This window comes from Apis cerana, linkage group LG4 (genome assembly GCF_029169275.1).
Source record: "Apis cerana isolate GH-2021 linkage group LG4, AcerK_1.0, whole genome shotgun sequence".
NCBI lineage: Eukaryota > Metazoa > Arthropoda > Insecta > Hymenoptera > Apidae > Apis > Apis cerana.
In genome coordinates, this window is record NC_083855.1 from 7518609 (window position 1) to 7536018 (window position 17410).

At 32.8% G+C, this 17410-nt stretch overlaps 2 protein-coding genes across 5 annotated transcripts; both read right to left on the bottom strand.

The window, feature by feature from the left end:
* LOC107995620 (uncharacterized) lies at window positions 1-15415 on the bottom strand. 4 transcript variants are annotated; one of them, XM_062073889.1, is made up of 29 exons: window positions 14402-15415; window positions 12987-13355; window positions 12403-12711; window positions 12138-12309; window positions 11725-11997; window positions 11536-11634; window positions 10566-11477; window positions 9848-9997; window positions 9317-9697; window positions 8486-9235; window positions 8001-8092; window positions 7766-7914; window positions 7442-7552; window positions 6404-6748; window positions 6033-6247; window positions 5725-5837; window positions 5467-5611; window positions 5286-5383; window positions 4966-5141; window positions 4605-4891; window positions 4258-4465; window positions 3999-4182; window positions 2972-3184; window positions 2682-2807; window positions 1894-2055; window positions 1530-1679; window positions 1212-1443; window positions 865-1044; window positions 1-695 (listed from the first exon to the last, which is right to left on the bottom strand). In XM_062073889.1, the coding sequence occupies exons 4-29, from the start codon at window positions 12214-12216 to the stop codon at window positions 559-561; spliced, it is 5967 nt and encodes a 1988-aa protein (XP_061929873.1). In that variant the 5' UTR covers window positions 12217-12309; window positions 12403-12711; window positions 12987-13355; window positions 14402-15415; the 3' UTR covers window positions 1-558. The 4 variants fall into 4 exon arrangements, with proteins under 4 accessions (XP_061929873.1, XP_016908723.2, XP_061929874.1 ...); XM_017053234.3 differs by having other exon boundaries at window positions 14241-14411; XM_062073890.1 differs by lacking the exon at window positions 14402-15415 and adding an exon at window positions 13598-13851.
* A 1193-nt stretch (window positions 15416-16608) lies between these two features.
* LOC107995621 (uncharacterized) lies at window positions 16609-17389 on the bottom strand. Its single transcript, XM_017053238.3, has 2 exons — window positions 17213-17389; window positions 16609-17047 (listed from the first exon to the last, which is right to left on the bottom strand). Exons 1-2 carry the CDS (start codon window positions 17369-17371, stop codon window positions 16886-16888), a joined length of 321 nt encoding a protein of 106 aa, XP_016908727.2. The 5' UTR covers window positions 17372-17389; the 3' UTR covers window positions 16609-16885.
* Between the last annotated feature and the right edge of the window lie 21 nt (window positions 17390-17410).

Sequence of the window (17410 nt, forward strand, 5' to 3'; positions counted from 1 at the left end):
TAATTGTAAAAATTCTTTATTAAACATGCTATACTCGTTAAATATCTAATAACACTTCAATAGTAATGATGATTATCCAGGTAATAACTAGACTGTGGATATTTATGGAACATTTTAGGAACATAACTAAGCAAATAGCACCTACATAAAAATTTGTTTCATATATTAAGTATTATACCGAGTACTTTACTTTGGATATCTTATACATTCCTTATATATACAGTTTGTACATTTTTACATTTTTAACCCCTTAAACTTTATAGCTCATCATGAAAAGCCATTCCATAATGATACTTTATCATCGTGTCGTGTTATTATTTTATATTCTGTATATATTATTACATTATCTACTTACTAATTACTTAAAAAGATAAATTTTCCATGAACGCATAAATATCCATAATCCAATCTAATGACTTTATATCTAGAAAAATATGATTTTAAAATAATTGCATGTTAATCTATGACTTAATCTGTAATAAGTAATAAAAAAATTTGTACGTCATAGACGTCATTATTTGCAATAAGATCGATATCACGATTTTAGAAAAATATTTTTTATTTCCCTTCGAGGGAAATTTTTATTTTCTGATCGATCCATTGTCGATAGTAAGAAACTCGGACATAAACACCAGGTTTATTGACTTTTCCACAATGTTGTCCCCAACTGGTAAGGCCGTACAACGTGAAAGCGCCTATATAGAAAAATAAAAAAAAAAATTATTATTAAAATACCGAACTACTGAGTTTTACTTTATTATTTTTTAGATTTATTTAAAATACATCAACTCTGAATAAGTATATCGTTCTGTAACTAATTTAATGAACTAATTTAATTAATTGGAGTCAATTTTGTTACGTTACCATTGTGCAAGCACACCAATGGACCTCCAGAATCTCCGTCACAGGTGTCAATACCTTCATCAAGATATCCGGCGCAGACCATTCCATCACTGATTGCACGCTCGCCATAAACATGTCCGGCACGACACACGGACTGATCTAATAACGGTATCCAACCGTATCTTAGATCTTTGGAATGAGCTATAGAACGAGCAACATATCACACTTGGAAAAAAATTCTCAAACTTATAAAAGTTTATTCAACTTTCCTTCTTGAAAAGCTGATCATCCATTAAAATAAGGAAAATATAATGAAATATAAATTAATCCAATTAACAAATTAACGATATGTTTAACGAGTCTTTTACTTGATTTTCCAGTCTCGATACTGCCAAATCCGCTGATGGTGCAATTAAGACCTGCTGGATACTCGGTTCTCTCGGATGGCAGGCAAATTGGCATAACATTTTTTCCAAGAGGTATTCCTCGCCCCTTTAACAATACGAGTGCGATATCGTTATTCATTCGATGACCTTTACGAAATTCTTCGTGAATGTAATAATCCTCGATGTTGGCCTCGATCTCTGTTCCTTCGTCTATCTAAAAATATTTTTAGATTTTAAAACAAATTCTTAAATTCTTAAATGTCGTTTTAAATATTAAACAATTGATCTGAATCAACTTACCTCCGTATTATAATCACCAGCACGAACAAAATAAGTTTTTTTATTGTAACCTTCCAAACAGTGTGCAGCGGTGAGCACATGCAAAGGAGAAATAATCACTGCCCCACACCAATGATTTGATTTACTATATCCTCGTACGCGAATACTGGCCTGAAAATATTACCAACGAAATTAAAAAAAAATTACAAAAATAGAAGAAAGAATACTGAAAAATATCCTTAAAAATGCCATAATTAATTCTTCTTGATGTAAAGATTTCAACGTTCGATGTAATTAGAAAATAATCTAGAAAATAAATTCGCTGAAAAAGATTAAGTAAGAAAAAGAAGGAAAATTAAAAAAAAAAAAGAAATATCTGATTCACCTGCCATGGATAGGAGCCCTTGGGTGCAATGTTACCTCGCACCACTTTTTGAAATATGAGATCCTCGTCCTCATTGAAATCTTTGAATCGTCTGCCGCAATTGATCGGAAGTATATCATTGATGTTCTTCTCCGGCATAGGCGATGGAACCTCCCAATTGAACTGCAATTATTTATTCGATAACTGCATTCGTAGATTAAAGAATGGAGAAGGGGGATACGGCCAGGGTTAAGGACTGAAGTAAACAAGTCACTCTTGCGCAAGTTGGATCATTTATTGAACTAAGATTGAGTGTGTTATCGATTGTTTACAAATCTATCGATAGTTTACTAATACAACATAGTAGTTGATTAAATTGCTTAATAATATTTAATGTATTCTTTTCTCTTTATATATATATATATATATATATATATATATATATATACATACATACATATAGAAATATTACACTATATCAAAATAAATTTTATTCTTGAATTAAGTTTAATTAACTAACTGATCGATAATGATGACTGTGAATTACTCTTAAATTTTGTTTCTTATATTTTTTTTAATATCCAAATCGTATATATTCGTACATTTCTTAAAATTGTTTTAATATAAAATTAATCTTGGATTTCATTTCAAATTATCGAATGACAAATTAATTCCCTAATTTTAAATTTGTTCGCATCACAGTTATTTATTTAAAGTATATAAGATTTGATTAAATATAAATCCAAAAAAATTACGATTTAACTTACAATTAAACTATCCCTCCATCGAGAGGGAATGTTTCGATTTACCTTGGAATCGTTAACATCTCCAGGTGTACAAATCACACCTGCGTCCTCCTCGTGATTGCAATTATGCTCGCCCCAATGATTGTGCTCGCATCGATTCAGCTGAGTCTCGTTTCCATAGCAGAAAACCTTGGTTCGAAAAATAAATTCCGATTTAATTAACACCGAACACAATCCGCAGGAATGTGATGTGCAAATGAAATTTCTTTCGATTTTAGATCATTTCAAAGGACATATATGTGGAATACACATATAGGTAACAATGAGTTGTTTTTCAATCCCGACGAACTTACTTCATCGAGCCATATCGGTCCTTCTCCTGGTCCAAAATATCCATCTTTCTTTGCCAGGGCTCGCCCACCGAATCCTAAAGACCTACAAATCACCGTAGCAGCTGCATTCGAGAAATCATCGTCGCAAACGGTACCCCATATGCCATGATGACGAACTTCGATTCTTCCCTCGTAAGGCGTATTTCCATTTGCCAAACGTATCTCGAACGGCACCTAAAATAATATTCAATCACATTTCAATCTCATTTTTTTTCGAACCTTCAAAAATTACCCTAACCGAAAAATTCCATCTAATTCCAGACTTAATAAATCACCAAAACATAACGTATTATTCCAAAAAATATATTTAATTCATACTGTTCATCGAATTATTCCAAAATTGATTCATTTCAAACTTTTCATATACCCATTTAAACTTATTTTTCGATCGCCTCTCAATTCCGAGCACATAGTTATAACGAGATACTACCGATGCTTCAGGAAGCAGGAAACTTTCCCCTTTAAAATGCTTTTTGTTTCAAATCGATATCATATCCCGTTCCGGAGATATGGCGATTCAAAGCGAAACGTAATTTTCGGCAATCGCGTCTTGCCTCTCGCTCTTCGCAACGTTCTCTCACTCTGCGCTTTCACTAACCTATCCCACGTGCGTGGATCAACGGTAGACGACGACTCAGCATTTTTTTTTACCACTACTAACCGTGCGTACACATTTCCAAGAAAAAAAAGTAGGTCACAGTTTTGAAGGTTTTAAACCCCATTCATATTATACGTATTATATAGTTCCAGTCTATATCTCGGAATTGAGATATCGTTGTGAAACAAAATGAGTTTTAAAGAGCACGCTTTCTTTTATCTATCGAATATGTAAAAAATCATGAATTTCTTTATATTTTTTAAAGAATATTTTATGTTACATTGAAAAATTTTGAATAGTGAAATGCAGTTTGGAAATTTATGTATTTTAATATTTTTTAAAAATCTTATTATCTAATTTTGTCTAATTATTTTAATTTTTGTTGCTCACGTTACAATGTTCGGAGCTCTCGTCTGAACCGTCATGACAATCCATAACCTCGTCGCATATAAACGCAGTTGAAATACACATCGGGCTGTTGTCACACTTCCATTGCCCGTCTGGACAAGTGTTGACTGCAGTCTTGCAAACGATGCCTACAGCTTCTTCTGGTTGACAATCATGAACCCCCCAACTGTAAAGAATGGAACGTGTTTCAGAATTATTTTATAATTACATTTAAGGCGAAAGTTTTATATTTTTTTATTACCCTTCAAAGTCGCATTCGCGTAAGGAAGTTTCGTTTCCTCGACATCTTAATTGATCGACCATAAATCTTGTCGATGGATCCATATTTCCATAAAACCCTCCTGGTTTCACTTCCAAAGCGCCAAGAACGAAACCAAGCTCTTTGCAAATTACATCGGCATCGATCATTCCGAAACCATCGTCGCACACTTGCCCCCAAATTCCCAAAACTGCAAATATTTTTAACATCATATCAATCGAAATAGATTTTCGATCTTAGCTTATATTTCATTTTTTCGAAATTATATTCAAACAGTTCAATCTTCTGTGGTTTTTATCGACCTGATCGTCACGCAGTAATTTACTTACTCTTCACTTCAACTCTTCCTTCGTTATCGTAATCTGAACCAGCCAGCCGAATCTCGTAATCCAAATTTTCTACAGTGCAAACATTCTCGTCGCTCCGATCGTGGCAATCATTTTTTCCATTGCACACTTGGCTTTGATTTATGCACTTCTGATTTTCACAAACGAACATTCCTTCGCAGTTCATGCTCCTGTCCTTCATCTCGTAATAATCGAATTCCGTGCTGTGTGTCAACTTTCCTGTCATTCCTATATTACTGTCGCTCAGAAAACAAGTATTTTCTATAGCTCTGAAAAATCAATCAAATTTATTAGAAGTTGCATTCTTTTTTTCTTCAATTTGTAGCGGTAATAATCTACTTACTTATGCGCAAAAGATCGACAAATGAAATCAGCCTCTTTGCATCTGAGAGCACATGTCTTCAATGGTGTGTTCAACCACTTTTCAACGTCATATCCCTCTAATTTCTGCTTCGAGTATTTTTTGAAGAGATGCATGTGCGAAACGCAATCTCTCTCGTCCGCTCCGTTCGTACAATCCTTAAAATTTTAAAAGTACATTGAAAATTCATTCGTGATTTTTCTTCATTCTTAATTATTTAACGTAAGATTTCCTTTTTTTTTGAATTAGATTACTTTTTTCCTATAAATTTTCCGTTTAAACTTTATCTAAGAAAACGTTACCTCTTCTTCATCGCAAACCCATGGCGATGGAATACATTCTCCTGGTAAACATTCGAAATGCCTAGGTTTGCATTGACTCACCGATCGTCTTTGAGTACCTGAGTATAAATAATTGCACGACTGATACAAACAACGCTGATGAAAGTAAGAATTTAAAAAAAAATCTCCTCCTGTTGTATACCTATATTTCCACAAGCTGGAATATCACAATGTTCACGTTCTGCACGTGGTCCCGTGAAACACCATGGCCTGTTCTCTCTGTTCGGATTTGGATTTCTGCAGTAATTGTGGTTTTTCAATTTTTCTCTTATTTCTCGATTAACAACCTAAAGATGACATTTATTTTTTTTTTTTGTTTTATAGATAATTTAGTATTTAAAAAATTTTTTCTTTTCCAATTAAAAGAAAAGTAGAAAAATATAAGTATTCGAGAACTAACATTTACTTCAAGTGGATAAGCAACTTTCTCGTCTCCCCATGATAAACATTCTTTCCCCGAAGCTGATACACTCGCGTTTCCGGCGTATTGACTTCCCTTTCCATAAATACAACCTGAAAAAAGATGAATATACATTCTTTTTCTTATATTCTTTTCAAATTTTCAAAGTATAGTACGTCCTTTTTAAATTTTAAATGCACTGAAAAACAGTAGTGGAAAATTTCGTTCATTTCTAGATATAAAGTATCAATGAGAATAAAGGGACCAATTATGGTAAAATAATGTTGATCAAAGAATAAAATTCGCACCGATGTCATCATAGGGTCTCTTGCAAATGAAAGAGTGGCCTTTATTGGAGGAAGCACAGTCCTCAGCGTCCCAGAAGAAGTAATCAGCAACGCAAATCGAGTCTGGTCTTTCGTGGCATGGAAATTTCCTCTTCATTACGATACAACGTGGGCGGATACCCACGGACGGAGGTTGTTTATTATCTTCCATCCAACCTGGCCACCATTTGGTAAACCTAATTGCAATTAATTGAAACGTATAATCATACGGACAATAAATATCATTAATCTTTAAAATGATTCTATAATCGTTATTCTCAGTATTTTAAAATAAAATATATTTTCTTAAAAATTTCGAAAAAAGAAAACAAAAAACTCGTACGACGATCTACCTAAATTTCGAACGGGAAGAATCTTCCCAGACCCACAATGTATGACCCATGGTGGTGAAACCAACACCGGAAGTCATAATCGAGGCGATTTCTGGTTGCTCTTGAACCAACCACTCAGAGATGAAATTGTTTTCCGCCTGATTCGTGATGTCTAAGACTCTCGAATCCCTATTCGTGCAATAATCCAAAGCTTCCTCATGGTTCAAGCCGCTCTCGGCCTCCGCCAAATGATAACATTGTCCTTCGTGTGGTACTTCATCCTTGCGACAGTTGGCGATCCGATTTAGCGCGCATCTTACTCCAATCGCATCCCTTTCCACTCGACACTCTTGCACGTGTGTGAATCTGAAAGATTATAAATAAAATAACATCGTTATTGAAGAGATTTCAATAATAAGAGAAATTGTAGAAGCAATTGCAGAAGTTATAGAAACATTTTGTAAAATTATTTTGTAAAAAATGGGAAATTTTTGCGGATGATTATGCTTTCTTTTTAATATTGGAAAATTTTAAACTGAAGGGGATAGATAATATTCAAATTTAAGGAATTTTTGAAGACGATTCTAATTCAAATGAAAAATTGAAATATATGAATGTCAGTATAATTAGAGAGAAATATATATATCGATGGATAATATCAGAATGTAGTTTCATGCAAATGTAGTTGTATCATGGTTGCATTATAATTGCATCATGACTTATCATACTATATTTAAAGAAAAAATTCTTAACGCAATAAAACATTTATTCCAAGTATCTATTATGTAAAAAAAATTATGAGAAGAGGATCGTGACGAAATAGGTTTGTTGAACATTGCGTAAGAACGAGACACGATTTCTTAAAATAATTTTGTCTCGAAACTCGAACGAAGTAAAATTTTTTAATTCAGCTCCATTTCTTAATAACGTGTTTCTTAACGTGTGATAATTATCTAGATAATTTATGCAATGTTTGTTTTGATTGTTGTTTTAACGTCATTTGATATCAAAACTGTTTTATCTGTAAAAAGACATTGTCATTGATACGTGGCGTCTTACTTGCACGATTGAAATTTATCTTCGTCGCCTTGACACGAGACAGAATTTGCGGCTATCCAAGTTGGCATGCCATTTCGACCATTTCTCCCTTGCCAAGCCATCTCGGCACCCCTGTGAAAAATTTAAAGGAATTTTCCTTCCTTAGAACATTTCCATCAACTATTCAAAATAAATTTAATCAATAATATTGTGAAATTCTTTTTCTTGAAATTAAAAAGTAATCTTCATTCTTGTCTTAAAGTTTATAATACAATAATATAAGAATTTCTAATTCTTATTATCTTAAAATTTGAATAATATGAAATTGGAATAAATTTAAAGTACTTGATATATCCAAGCTGTTTGCATACGACATGTGCTTCTTTTAAGGTCCAACCATTTCTCGAGTCACAAACGATTCCCCATCCGGGATTCGTGCCTTGAACTTCTACGTATCCATCATGAGGTCCAGACCCTCCTCTGAGTCGAATCACCTAGAGAAATTTCACCAGCAAAACTTAATAAAGAAATTACTTATAATGTCAGAACAACGATTATTTATTTAACAACAAATCCATACCTGACCGGAAATTGGTGTTGGTATAGCAGTCTTCTTGGAATGATCTAATGGTTCCACTGGTGGTATATAATACGATGGAAATGGTGGCTCCTCTGTAAAGTAACATTTTAGAAACAAACTTTAAAATATCAACAATAACATCAAAAAATAATAGACAAAATATTTTATGAGTATTTAAATCGATAAATAATTTATTCGTAATATTTAATTCCACAAAGCAATTAAACAGATCACGTATATGTTATTATGAAATTAAATTTGTATTTGATCACGACTAATAGAGATTTGGACACAAATGTTCATAGTCTAATCATTATTCTTTCAAGCCCATGATTAACAAATAAGTTTCCAAAAACATGCCAAAAGCCAATTAATTGTGCAAAAGTATAAAGAGAGAAAAGAGAATCTTACCTGTACTTCGTCGAACCTTTACAGATAATAAACATGACCACAACATGAAAATCAGAAATCAACGTTAGACTTACCTTTCGCGAAAGGGGCAGCGTCTGCATTGAAAAGATCTACATCCACCTTCTTCTTATCGATCTTCATGATAACAGAAGCTTTCGTGGTCGTTTCAGTTACATTTTTAAAAACCAATACAGGTTTCCACTCTTTCTTGTCGTTCAACACGTCCACGGATTCCACGGGTTCAGATTCCTCGGACGCAGGCTCGACAATATCCGGATGCTCGATCGTCGAAGAGTTTTCGTAATCTATCCACACGGTGGGCATGTTTGGATCGGTCGTCGAAATTTCACTGTTTTCGGAACTCTCGGTGGTGTTGGCGAATCTTTTCCTTGGTGGAATTGTCAAAAGCTTCGGAATCCTTCGTGTCGCGTTATTGACGACGGAATCGTTGAAGGAATTATTGAATTCTTGGTCAGGTGGTTCGAGATTTGTCGATGGAACGTTTGGATATCGGCCAGTGACGTTCGATTCGAAAATCGGGGGAGTCAATTGACTCAGGGGCTGAAAATTGGTGCGATTGAAAGAGTTTCGATTCTCGTAAACTGGCAACTCGCGGTCGATTGGGATGCCTGGTAATTGCCAACCGATAGAAAATTTATTTGTAGACTGGTGGTTATCTGGTGGTTGCAAATTGGGAGATGGTATTGGAGAATAATTGTTGCTCCCTGAGAAATTTAATAAAAATGGAAGAGACTTGTTAAGGGATGGATATGGTGGTTGAAGTTCCTGTGACGGCACGAATACACGATTGTTATAATTAGCACCTGAGAAAATAATAATAATTTAGATTATCATTGAATGAAATTGTGATAAATAAAATTGCGATAATTGAAAATAAATATTACCAGAAGGTGACAAATTTCCAAAATTCGCAGAAGAGTTGTATATCCAATGATACCTGTGAGTTCGATGTCCACCAAAAGAATTATTCGTATTGCGTAGGATATTGTTCGATCCAGAAGGGTGATTATTAGTAATGGGTGGTGGTTGAAGAACTGTAAATGGTATGTTATCGATGTTTGTTTGGGAATCGACATAGATATTTTTATCACTTTTATTGAATTCATTCAGAACTGGAAGATCATTCGGTCTGTAAGTTTTCATTTTCGAGTGGCCTTGATTCACTTCGATTTCTTTTGTGATAAAATGACCTCTTGTACCATTTATATTCGCGTATATACCACTTGGATTAATCTTCGTTGAATTAAATGCTGTATTTTTCACTCCTGTAACAAAAATTAGTAAAAGAAAATATATAAAGTATATAATTCGTGATAACAAAGACAAAATATTTAAATTAACGTATATCATTTGATCATAGAATTTTTTTTCTTCGTTGTTCTAAATATATTAAAATGAGTCTTTAATTTGCATACCTGATTCAAATTGGCTTTTAGAATGTTGAAAAATGTTTATTTTCGATGCCCACGTATCTAACTTAGAATCTGCTTGTCTATCAGCTGTACTTTGATAAATATTAGGTCTAAATTTTCCTTCATAGAATTTGTCTTCCTTGTTAACAGGATCTGAAAATGATCAATTTTTAAAATTGTTTATTGTATTTTACATTTTATATTATATCAGAAAAATAAAATCTTTAAAACCCAATAAAATGATATAAATATATAAATTTATAAATTTTGTTGTAATTTTTCAAAGTATTTACCTGTTGTGCTGGTAATCAACATCTTGATTTGTCCAAAATGAAGATTATATACATAATGCGTTTGATTATTTTTGTTATATAATTTTACTTACAATTTAGTTTGTAGAAAAAAATTGTCTGAAAAGACATTTTTACATTTTCAGACTGTAGAATTTTTCTATATAAATCCCATTTGCGTAAAAATTAATTTTCTTTATGCATGCATAACGTGCTATTAGAACGATAACCCTCATGCTTTAAGCTATATATGCCAGTCTTTATTCAATATAAACGTGCTTTATAATCAGCAAATAGAATTTTATTTAAATTCTCATTAAAAAAATTGTTTAAAATTTCGAAATATCAATTCTAAATTTAATCCTTTCGATTTTTTCTTAATCGCATAAATGCAAAGACATCAAATTTAAAAAAGAAAAATTAAAAATCACCTTGATCCCAACGTCGATTTTGATTTGGCATCTGTCCTCGTCCCTGTTGATTCCAATTATTGAAATCATTTTCCGTCAATCTGGTTTGATTCCAAATTCTTCTGTTCCCTACAATCTGTGTGTCGAATCTCGAGTTATCCACTTGGTAATTACGATTGGCATAAATCGAAGTTTTATCAAATCCTGTCTGCGAAAATCCAGGACCCATTCTCTCCTGTCTATTAGACGCGGATTCTTGATCACTATCTTCACTATTCCATGGAACATTGCCTTTGCCCAATTCACTAAAACTAGGCCTTTGCGCTTGTTGTCCAGTTTCTTCGACTGTCCAAGTATCACTAGGAACAGTTTCCGGCCTATCTTGAGTACCTCTATGGTCGAATCCCTCGTTAAAAGTATCCTTTTTCATGTCAAAAGTGGGCCTTTGAGCTTGCTGACCAGTTTCTTGCACTGTCCAAGTATTAGTAGGAACAGTTTCCGGCCTATCTTGTGTACCACGATGATCAAAAGTGGGTCTTTGAGCCTGCTGACCAGTTTCTTCGGCTGTCCAAGGATTACTAGGAACAATATCTTGAGGCCTACCGTCATAATAATGATGATGTTCGTGATGGTGACCATGCCAATTTTCGACTCCCTGGTTTCCAGATGTTTGAGGATGCGGTTGATGGAGCGGAGGAACAGGTTGTTGCGTTTCAGAGTCTTTGGGATCATGCGTTGGTGGATAAAAATGATGGTAATGATAATGATGGGATCTATCGTTATAATTTCGATCATTTGACTCGTGACGATGAGGCCATTGTGGCTGTGGAGGATTTGAATTCGATATATCGTCCCAATTATTTCGAGACGGCCAAGCGTTTGGCTTCTTCAAGATTGGCCTCCACGTCGGTTTTAAAGGATCCCAATCCGTTCCTAAATGAAACATGGTTGAAACGTAGTACGGTTGATGTGCAATCTGGTTTCTAATTACCTTGTGACGTGTGGTTGTATTTGTGATGCCAAGTTCTTGAATCGGAAGAATCGTGAGATGGCCAAGATTTGAAGGAAGTATCGACTGGTTGCTGTTTATCTAGATTGAAATTCGTGAAATTAGGATTAAGTAGAGCAGAAATATCTTCGTGCTTTTTATTATATCACGGTTTATTAATATAATGGTTACCTTCCTTGCAACCAGGGACATTATATGGCCAATCACAGACAGAGATGGTAGGATTGAAAGCAGTACCAGGGCCACAATCCATGATAAATGTTCCACCATTTGCGCATTGAAGGAACTTTTTACATGTTTCTGGATGCGGTAACAATCCTGTGTAATCATCGGGACAAGTAATTTTCTTTGCTTGAGGCTTTTCATATCGCAATCTTCCATCGTGATCCTCGTAATCAGGAGGAACTAATGGTTTTGTCGTCTCTTCTTCAGATTTCAAGGCATCTATATTAAAAGAATTATAACGATAAAGTATTATACGAATTTATATTTTCATATAAATAGAAAATTAAATAGAACAAATTTGGATATTCCATAAATCCATAAAAAATTCTCAATTTTAATTATTTTAAATATTTTCTTACCTTCGCAACCCTTTACATTGCGTGGCCAATCACAAACCATAATAGCAGGATTGAACACAGTGCCAGGACCACAGTCCATTATGTACGTTCCTCCATTGGCACATTGTAAAAATTTTGTACAATCCAAGGGATGTGCTATCAGTCCTGTTACATGAGGCGGACATTTTGGCTCCTGTTGAAATTTACAAGAAATATTTTGTAAATATCAATTACAATAAGTTAAAAACTTCAATTAACTTCAATCAATGGCTAATTAAATTTAAACCTGCAGCCTAGAAGAATCTAAACGCTCGGTCGTTGGGAAATTATAATAATTGTTAATTTCCTCGCCATAGCATTTCACTTTTTGCGGAAAATCGCATTCCAACGTGTTTGGATTGAAGAGTGTACCAGGAGCACATGCTTGAACGAAAGCTCTGCCCTTCCAACAATTCACGAAAAATTTACAATCCGGGGGATATACGAATTGTCCAGTCGAATCGAATTCCGGGCATTGAACGCCATGCTTTGAATCGTATCGAGCCACTGTCCATTTCGTTTCCGTTGAAACAAGAATTTTTTCTTCGCGAGGTTTCTGGAAAAGTAGTAAAAATTTTAAGAAAAATTATATTTTTGTCGTTTTTATCGTTATCGAGAAAAACTTCCAACAAAGTAGATATTGAAATATCCAATATTAATAAAGTTTAATTGAGATAATGAATTTTATTTTTCGTAAAACGTTAACGATCGTAATTAACGTTCGAGATAAACGAAATCAAAATAATATTTCTAACTTTTTGAAATAAAATCTGAGATAAAGTCAACATTTGTATAAAATTATTTATAACAAATTTTCAAATAAATTATTACCGTGCTGTCAGCAGGTACTCCTTCGTAAAACTCTTCATCCTTTATCCCTATTTGTTCATTTTTCTGTTGGTCATTGTACTTTGAAAAAAAATCCTCATCTTGCTCAAAATTTGTCGTGGTTTGAGAATCTTTCGTGATCTCTGTTCTCTGTTCGATCTCACTTCCCTTGTTCTTTTTCCAGGGACTCCAAGTTTTCGTCCCAGCCTCTATTACGTACGGTTTTCGAGGAACAGGATAGTCTGAATCCACTTGCCATTTTGCAGAACGTGATAGATCTTCGTTGGAATCGACTGGGCCAGGTGAATACCAAGGAAGCACCGGTTCTCTTCGTTTTGGCGGTTTTGTTGTCGTTTCTTTAGGATCATAGATCTACGTATAAATTAAAAATTGAGAAAAGTGTGCGAAGAATAGATAAAAGTACTTAAAATGTACTTAAATTCTGATAGATTCTGTGTTACATAGAATTACGAAGAATGATGATAGATTTTTAAATTGATCTGAATCAACAATTTAATTTTGAACACAAAAAAAACACATGACATTTTTAAACAAATATTTAAAAATAATAATATTATTATACACGAATGTATTAAATTTCTTATATACTTTACCAGAGAAACAAGCAACGATACAAACAAAGAGAATCATTGAAAATCATTATCAAAAGTAACACATATAACCAATTTTTCTGCTTTAATTATTTCAGACCATATTCTTTACTTTTATCGTTCACCTTATCAGCGCTTATCTAGTTAATAAATATTAATAAGATACTTCTCCGACGATCACAATTAAGAACGAAAAACAGTTACTACGTAGAAGATTTAATAATAATCAACAATTCTCTCGAATCCAAAACGCCAAAAATTTAATCTCTAATTAATAAAATCCCTCTCCCCCATTAGATCGTTCTCTATAAAATAAAAAAATCGCGATGTTCATAAAATTCGAAAAAAAAAAGCTGTCGCTCATTTTCTTCGATCAATTCATCACCACAACAGCACAAACAAATTCACAAAGAAATCTTCCCTGCAAAATCATCGAAAAAGAAAAAAAAACATCCAAAGAATTAAAATTCAGATCAACATTCAGAGAAATCGAAATAAAGGACGGCTTAGAATAAATCTTTCTCATCATCAATTCTAGCCATCATCGATCCTTAAACAAATCTTCCCGCCAGGTTGTTGAAACCACGTAACCAAAGAAGCACCCTTCCGGTGTGAAAGAGCAATAAAGAAGAGTGGAATCACGTACCGCGTGGGCGACTGCGACGACGAAACATAGACGAAGAACAATGACAACGAGGGAACGACCGGTATACCGCGACATCATCCTCGACTACACTGCTTCTATCGCGGCTGGATGATCTGGTTTTTCCTAATGAAACCGTCGTTTGATCACGATCGCGTACTTACCGAGGAAGCTGTAGATACGGAGTTCCTTTGGATGAGAAAGATGCTACGAAGAATGGAAAGGGGTTATCAGTCATGGAGGTCGAGGGTCGAGATCGTCTCCCGGAAAAAGAAGTCGACTCACGAGGCTGACGCGAGACGAACGAGCCAAGAAGACGAATGATCGAAACTGTTCCGAGGAAAAGAGAGACGAGAGAGAGAGAGAGAGAATGGGATCGTTCAAAGAGGATCTTATTTGGTGGAAGGAAGAGAGGCGAGCGTGGTTTTATCAACACGTTAATAAAGCGAATGCACACAGAACTGTTTGCCAATTGACTCCGAAGAGAACAAATTGGCCCTCGTTGACAACAATCAGACCCTGGGATGTGATAAAGAAAACATTCAAATGGTTGGAACGAGAAAGGAATATAAGAGATTCCACGCACGATGATTCACTTTCTTCGTGATTTTATTGTTATTGTTACGTTATATTTTTCTTGTTGTTAAATGCGAGAAATGGATGAATGATAGAATGATACAATCGGAGGAAATATCTTCGCTCTCTTCGTGATCTTGTTATTTTTACGTTATATATTTTCGTGGATGCGTGGTAAATAGATGAATGATAAATAGATGAAACGATCCGAAAAAGATTTTTTCTTTTCAAAAAATATTCTTCTTCGAACAAAGTCAGAAAAAGAATGAACGAAGAGACCGCGTGCTTCTTGGATAAATAATTTTCTCTGTTGCACTATACATACCGTTCCAGCATACCAACTATTTTTTGCAATCCCCTTAATTCGAATTCTTCCTGTGAACGAATGTGGAGGATGATAGAAAGATCACAGTTGGATATAAAAGATAAAGAATATTTAATATTTAAGCAAAAATTTAATTTTGATATTGTATCGATCTTTTGATCTCCTCGATTTAATTCCAATCTTGTATATAAAATTATAATGGATCAAATTGTAATAGAATTGAAAATAAAAGGATTTTAATTTTTGATATTACTCAGTAATATGAAATTGATAATAATAATTAAAAAATGGACGATAAATAATATTCCAAAATAGCTTTTGATCTCAAGAGCAACTACCGATAATAGAAATGTGCGAGAATGTGAAAATATACAGGATGTTCATGATAAAAAAAAATCGAATTGAATCGGTTCATACAAACTAGATATCGTTTATATTCATATGTTTACCACTTTCACTTTCTTAGCACTGGAAACGATCAAAATGCGCACAATAAAATTAACGATCGAAATGTCATTTTCTCGCATATAAAATTGATTGATATATATTTGTTATAATATAACAATGCGTTATACTTAATGTGATTATAAATTATCGCAGTTAAATGGACAGCATAAAAATTTTTAATGAATGAATGTATGATAAAACTATTTATTCAATGTCTTTTTTTTCAAAATATTTTACTAAATAATTTGCTTGATACAGAAATGAAGATCGTTTCTACATTTGCATATTTTTTGCGAGCAGCGGCTAGTGTTGAATCATTCATGATTAAATGAGCAATTGACAATGATACTCATTGGAGCAACAATGTTACGGTAATATTTCTTCTAGGAATAATATTCTAAGAATTAGTTTATAATAAAATTTTTTTATTTTAATAGAGAGGCGAGAACTCAAACAATTGTTACAAAAAATCCTTATTATTGAATCTTAAACTATAATGATAATACAATATATTAATAGTATAAATTTCATAAATTTCATTTATTTAAACATATCCTAAATTATAACGATTGAATAATTACATAACAAATATCACAAAAATAAAATTTGTAAAAATATAAAATAAAAATTATATTGTGTAATTATAATATACGTTTATTATTTCAGAAGCTAATACAAAAAATAATGCACAACAAAAGTACAGAAAATTTTATACTAACCATGATTTTATGATAATTGTTCTTGTAATTGTGTAACTTATTCTTATAATTTTCAATTTATTTTTTAAAATGATTTATTTTTTAATGAAATGGATTTTATACAGTATCTTCGAAACATAAACAAGGAAAATGATGAATGTTATATGCTATAAAAATATTTAGATATTATGAATTTCTTCGTAATCATCATTTCTGATTTTCTAATTAATCATATTTAAAATAAGACGGAATTTTTTACGATTTTACTTGTGCCAGGATTGAGAAAGATGTTGATAACAATTCTATTATAATTATTTATAAAATCTTAAAATGAAACTAACATATTTATTAGATATATTGCTTACATAATTATGTATGAATATACTTTTACATTATGATTATCAATGGTATTTTGATATACATTCGATGGAAACATTATTTAATTTTATTTTTATGTTATATTTTTATTAATTAATTTTATAAGTAAGATAATTATTTTAAAAATAATAATTTCTAAACAAAAATTTATATCATATGGTAAATTTATGCTGTATATACATACATTGTATACATTATGACTGTTTCATAAATATTCTAAAATTTTAATATCGATTACCACAATCCCCCCGATTTGCCAAAGGATAATCACAAGTACCAATATTTGGATTAAATTCTGTCCCTGCGCCACAACTTAGAACAAAACAACCACTATTATCACAATGCTGATATTTTGAGCAATCGCCTGGATAAGGATAAACTTCTCCCTAAAAATAATTAAATTAAAATATATATAAATTAATAAACTTATTATAGATAATATATATATATAAAGTAACAATATGACCATATTATAATTAAAATTTAATCACAAATATACGAATTATTAAAATGTTAGTAATAAATTGATAACTAAAACGAAATATACGCACTGTCGCTAATTTACAGAAGAAATCAACACAAAGAATGATACACAGCAAAAATGTGAAAAACTTGATATTAGCCATGATTTCTGTTTCTTTCAAACCCGTTCGTTGAAGTATGTTGTTTGCCAATGAAGTGAATTTTATATATACGTATCTTCTAAGCATAAATGCAGAATATGATTTAATGCGTTATCACCAGAAGTG

Bases quoted from the DNA above. Each gene is read 5' to 3' on its own strand.
- LOC107995621 (XM_017053238.3), bottom strand. From the start codon at position 17,371: ATGCTTAGAAGATACGTATATATAAAATTCACTTCATTGGCAAACAAC. The intron at 17,048-17,212 runs GTGCGTATATTT...AATTATTTTTAG, and splicing joins TCTTCTGTAAATTAGCGACA to GGAGAAGTTTATCCTTATCC.
- LOC107995620 (XM_017053234.3), bottom strand. From the start codon at position 14,318: ATGATGTCGCGGTATACCGGTCGTTCCCTCGTTGTCATTGTTCTTCGT. The intron at 11,998-12,137 runs GTAAGAAAATAT...CTTTTAATATAG, and splicing joins CAATGTAAAGGGTTGCGAAG to ATGCCTTGAAATCTGAAGAA. The intron at 9,998-10,565 runs GTGATTTTTAAT...GATCATTTTCAG, and splicing joins AAATCGACGTTGGGATCAAG to ATCCTGTTAACAAGGAAGAC.